We start from the raw sequence: 4,687 nt of genomic DNA, 5'->3' as shown, positions 1-4,687 counted from the left end.
TTTGGGCGGCGTTATGCAAATCTTCCCACATAGTGATGTAGACATGTGGGGGCGTGTTAGAACGAGCCGTTTTAGGTAGGCGTGGCTGACTCTGAACTTTTATAAAGAATGCCTCTTTGGATTTGAGACTTTAGTTTTTGCAACTTTACAGATCTTCTTTATGCACCAAGAGCTTGTAACACTCCAAAGAGAAAGAAACAATTGAAATCGCATCATATGACCCCTTTAATTAAATAACATAACATGACAGGTAACACCATTTTTGTGCTGACTTTCCCATTTATGGAAGGCCAAATGACTCAAAATTAAATCATTAAATAAATGTTGAAATATATAAATAAATCGTTAAATACATAATTAAATATTTGAATGCATAAATAAATATTTCAAACAAATACAAATATTTATTTATTTAAATAAATGCATGAATGAATACATTTATAAATATAATGAATGAATAAATAAATATATAAATGAACGAATGAATATAAACGAATAAATAAATATGTATTTATGCATTTAACGATGTAGGCCTATTTGTATATTTCAACATTTATTTAATGATTTAATTTTGAGTCATTTGGCCTTCCATATACATACCCATTAAGTGATGAAAACTGTTTGAATGTTCTCTGAACATTCTAAACGTCCAGTTTTAAATGGAATATTCCCTTGCATCACTTCGCAAATATTATGGGAACGTTACTTTTGAAACGTTCTGAAAGAAGGGACTTTGTAACATTTTAGAAACCTTAGACAAATGTCCAGCTAAAAGGTTTCCGAAAAAAAGTTACATAGACAATGCATAAAGAACGTTTTTGTACTAACGTTTTGAGAATAAGATAACTTGTAACAAACATTATTGTTACGCTACTGGAAGAATGTTTATTCGTTACTTTGATAGAACCTTGCCACAATGTTAGCCACATTAGCGGTTTTATTTTTTTACGTTTTTTTTTTGTTTTAAATGACATTTTCACACTTTATAAAACTACTACTAAAAGAGCAGGATGTGTCTATTATGCATTGCAAACTGAGTTGAACAGACAGCAGATGTCGCGCTATCACGCCTCATCTGGCGCATGCGCAGTGCCATCTTCATGGTTGAAACCGCACAATGGGCGGAGATCTCTGCTGTTTCCTTCCAAAATATCAACTGAGGATCTACCCACTGGAAACGGTTCCCAAGTAGCGGCATGCCAGGTACGTCCGTTATCAAACGAGCTTATCACTGGTTGCGTTCTGCCTCAGCTTGCTGTGGCTGGGCTTTGCATGCACTGTCAATGAAAATAGTTTGTGCATAACGGGATACATTGTTACAGTCATGCATGCAAAGCAAACATTACACTGTGAGAGTAGCTGCATCATCTACAGTGTTTACAGTGTCCATGTCGATCATTATTTGTTCAGTTGCATGGATTGTAATGTCTTAATTTTTTTGCAAACCGATGTGAAACGAAAGTTTGATGCAGTCAGTCTAGATTGAGATTTTAGATTGTAGTTTACAGGAGTAGTTGATACAACAGTGCAATAATGCACATGCGACTAGATGAGAAAATATTATTGAAAAGAGTTAAATGCTATACTGTTTAAAATACAAAAGTATAGTGATGCTTATACCATGGTACTGAATTGCTACAATTATATGACATGGTATTTACATGCATGCGTTGCAAACCCAGATACTTTTTTTTAAATGATGAAGAGATATGCAAAATATAATTTTTAAATAGTAAAAAATAGCCAAACTTTATTAAAACAAAACTTTTGCGTTTTACTGGCATATTTTCAGCATTTTTAAAAACACAAACAAGTAAAAAATATCAATAAGACAAAATAAAGGTGTATTCTGTGTACTTTTCTTATTTTCTTGTTTCTTTTTCTTATTTTCTTTTACTTATTCTCTGAAACAAATTATAATATTTAGCGGTTTTGCGTCGCAGGTAAATTTTATATCGCTTTAACGATGTTTAAATATTGAAACGCAGGGTAAATATATAGCAGTTATGAATATTTTGGGTGTAGCTAAATAAATGCATATGAAGCTTTTATATTTTAAAACCAAGTAACGATATCGCGACGCTACGGTTTTTTATCGCGATATATTAGTCGGGTTTCCCCTGAAAGGCCCTGGGTTTGTTTAGCATGTAAGTGTCAAGCAGCCTGCCCTGTTTACAGTGAGATCTGTTAGCCAGACAGCTGCTAAACAACTGCTCAGACATTAAACACGGCTAAAGTTAGATTAGCAATCACTACAGCTGCTTCGGTAACGTTTAATGAGTAAACCGTGACTGCTAATGTCCTCAAAACTAGGCTACATGAACGTTCTCACGTGACACATGATGATTACATCATCTATTGCTTGTGTTACAATGAAGTACTTTGGTAATACCTTGTTTATTATGGTATGCTTTGAAGGACCTTAAATACTGTGGTATTTGAATATGGTATTCAGAAAGTGCCATAGTACATATTTGAGTAACGTTATCATGTTATTACTATCTGAACCATGATACTGCCACAATACTTTTTGTCATTTGAAATTCAAAGTAATATTGTATATGAAATATTGAGACCATTATAGAGATGATAACCAAACTTTAGGTTGTTCTAGCAACCTTGCAATATATATTCAAAATGTTATAGTTTATTGAGCCTTTAGATAGAGAATAATGTAACCTCTAAAAAAAAACAAGTTTGCATATGTGTTTTATTTATTTTTTGTTGAGTATCATATTTGATTCATCAGGTGTTTATGGCTCTTATAGTCTAATATAGTGATAACATGAAGGGAAATTACTCAAATTTATAGCTTCAACTGAGCAAAAATATGAATTTGCTGCAGATGCTGATATTTCTATAATGAAATTCAGATGCTTGTGATGTAAATAAATGAGATCTTTCTAACAGTAGAGCAGATACTGACATAAAATGCTCTAAATATCAGTCGTCTCTATATCTGCAGTAATGTGTCTCAGTGAGATGAGACTGAAATGCTCCAAACATATAATGCAGTGATTGAGAGCTGAAGAAATAAAGGCTCCTCAGAAGATGTGAGATGTTCTGGAGGCTTGTGAAGATCATTCCTCCGCTGAGGAACAGTGAAAGTAAAGCTTCTGGAAACAAACGCTCCTCAAAAGATCCTGAGGATCAGATTTGAGACTCTAAAACATGATTGATGGAGAATCAAGTAAAGCTGAGCTGCTTCAGTCCAGTAAGAGTTCATCTGGAGATATTACTGACGTTATTCTGACGCTTACTTGATCAAAATCAGTCAAGATTTGACACGAGAAGCTCCAGCTGAAGCTGAACGCTTGTACAAGTACACTAAAAGAGCTTTTACTGGATAAAACACGCTAAACTATCAATCAGAGACAGAAGACATGAGGAGATTGAGTGTGACTGCAGTTTTGAAAATGTTGATCGTTTAGACGCCTTAGAAATTTGGGTTGAATTGATCATTCAGTTTTTGGAAGCGTTTTTTTTATAATACCTGATCTGTAATATTTTAATTTGCATTGCAGGACATAAAGTGATGTATTGGCCGTTTGACAGGATTTCCCTGCAGAAGGATTTACTCTACCAGTGTTTGATCTGTCGATTATAATATTGTTCAGTCGACACATGTTGCACCGTCCCGCATTCATTCTTCCAGCGGCCTTTTGCATCCCACATCCCTTCAGGATCCTGTCTTTAAATTAACAAGATCTAAAACTCTGTTTTCTGGCCAGTATTTGTGTGTTTATGAGCCGTGGTCCATCTCGGCAAAGTGATGGAGCCAAACATGGAGTACATAGTGGCACAGGTCACGCAGAAGGAGGTTGGACGTCGCTTCCAAGTGGGGCCGGAAATCATAGACTACATCCTGGACAGACAGAAGTCACATGACCTGGAGCACGATCAGAGCATGCTGGACAGGATGGTGGACAGTCTGGCAACCTCATGGGTCAATGCGAGCAATTTCAAGGTGAGAGAGTTTGTATGAATTTAGTTCACCCACAAATGAAAATGCACTCACCATCCAAGATTGGGATGAGTTTGTTTCTTCATCAGATTTGGAGAAATGTAGCATTGCATCACTTGCTCTGCAGTGAATGGGTACCGTCAGAATGAGAGTCCAAACAGCTGATAAAAACATCACAATAATCCACAAGTAATCCACAGCACTCCAGTCCATCAGTTAACATCTGGAGAAGTCAATCAAAGACTGGAGTATAATAACTATTACTTTAAATACACTGAACAAAATTATAAATGCAACACTTTTGTTTTTGCCCCCATTTGTCATGAGCTGAACTCAAAGATCTAAGACTTTTTCTATGTACACAAAAGGCCTATTTCTCTCAAATATTGTTCACAAATCTGTCTAAATCGGTGTTAGTGAGCACTTCTCCTTTGCAGAGATAATCCATCCACCTCACAGGTGTGGCATATCAAGATGCTGATTAGACAGCATGATCTACATAATGCACATAATGCACAATGGCGCCGACGCTGATGGCTGCCTCCGTGGTGTGCTCTGCAGTTGTTTTTATGTTTTTGTTAGTTTGTCCTGTCTTTAGTTATATCCCTGCAATCAGTTTCACCAGAGACGAATTGCTGGACATTCGGAAGTACACACCACCCGATATTTCACCGGTTTTCGACTATTCGGATGTTTTGCTGGACATTGTTGTCGGGGGAGCTG

At 36.1% G+C, this 4,687-nt stretch overlaps 1 protein-coding gene across 1 annotated transcript in view; it reads left to right on the top strand.

The window, feature by feature from the left end:
- The first annotated feature begins 1,145 nt into the window (after positions 1–1,145).
- Positions 1,146–4,687, top strand: part of LOC107552390 (CLIP-associating protein 1-like) — a 76,901-nt gene continuing 73,359 nt past the window's right edge. The window contains exons 1-2 of the mRNA XM_016234258.1: positions 1,146–1,203; positions 3,525–3,967. Coding sequence (XP_016089744.1) covers positions 3,773–3,967 — 195 coding nt within the window. The 5' untranslated portion in view covers positions 1,146–1,203; positions 3,525–3,772. The remainder of the gene's footprint in view (positions 1,204–3,524; positions 3,968–4,687) is intronic.

This window comes from Sinocyclocheilus grahami, unplaced genomic scaffold, assembly GCF_001515645.1.
Source record: "Sinocyclocheilus grahami isolate Dianchi unplaced genomic scaffold, SAMN03320097.WGS_v1.1 scaffold449.1, whole genome shotgun sequence".
NCBI lineage: Eukaryota > Metazoa > Chordata > Actinopteri > Cypriniformes > Cyprinidae > Sinocyclocheilus > Sinocyclocheilus grahami.
This window is presented reverse-complemented; position numbering and strand designations above follow the sequence as displayed.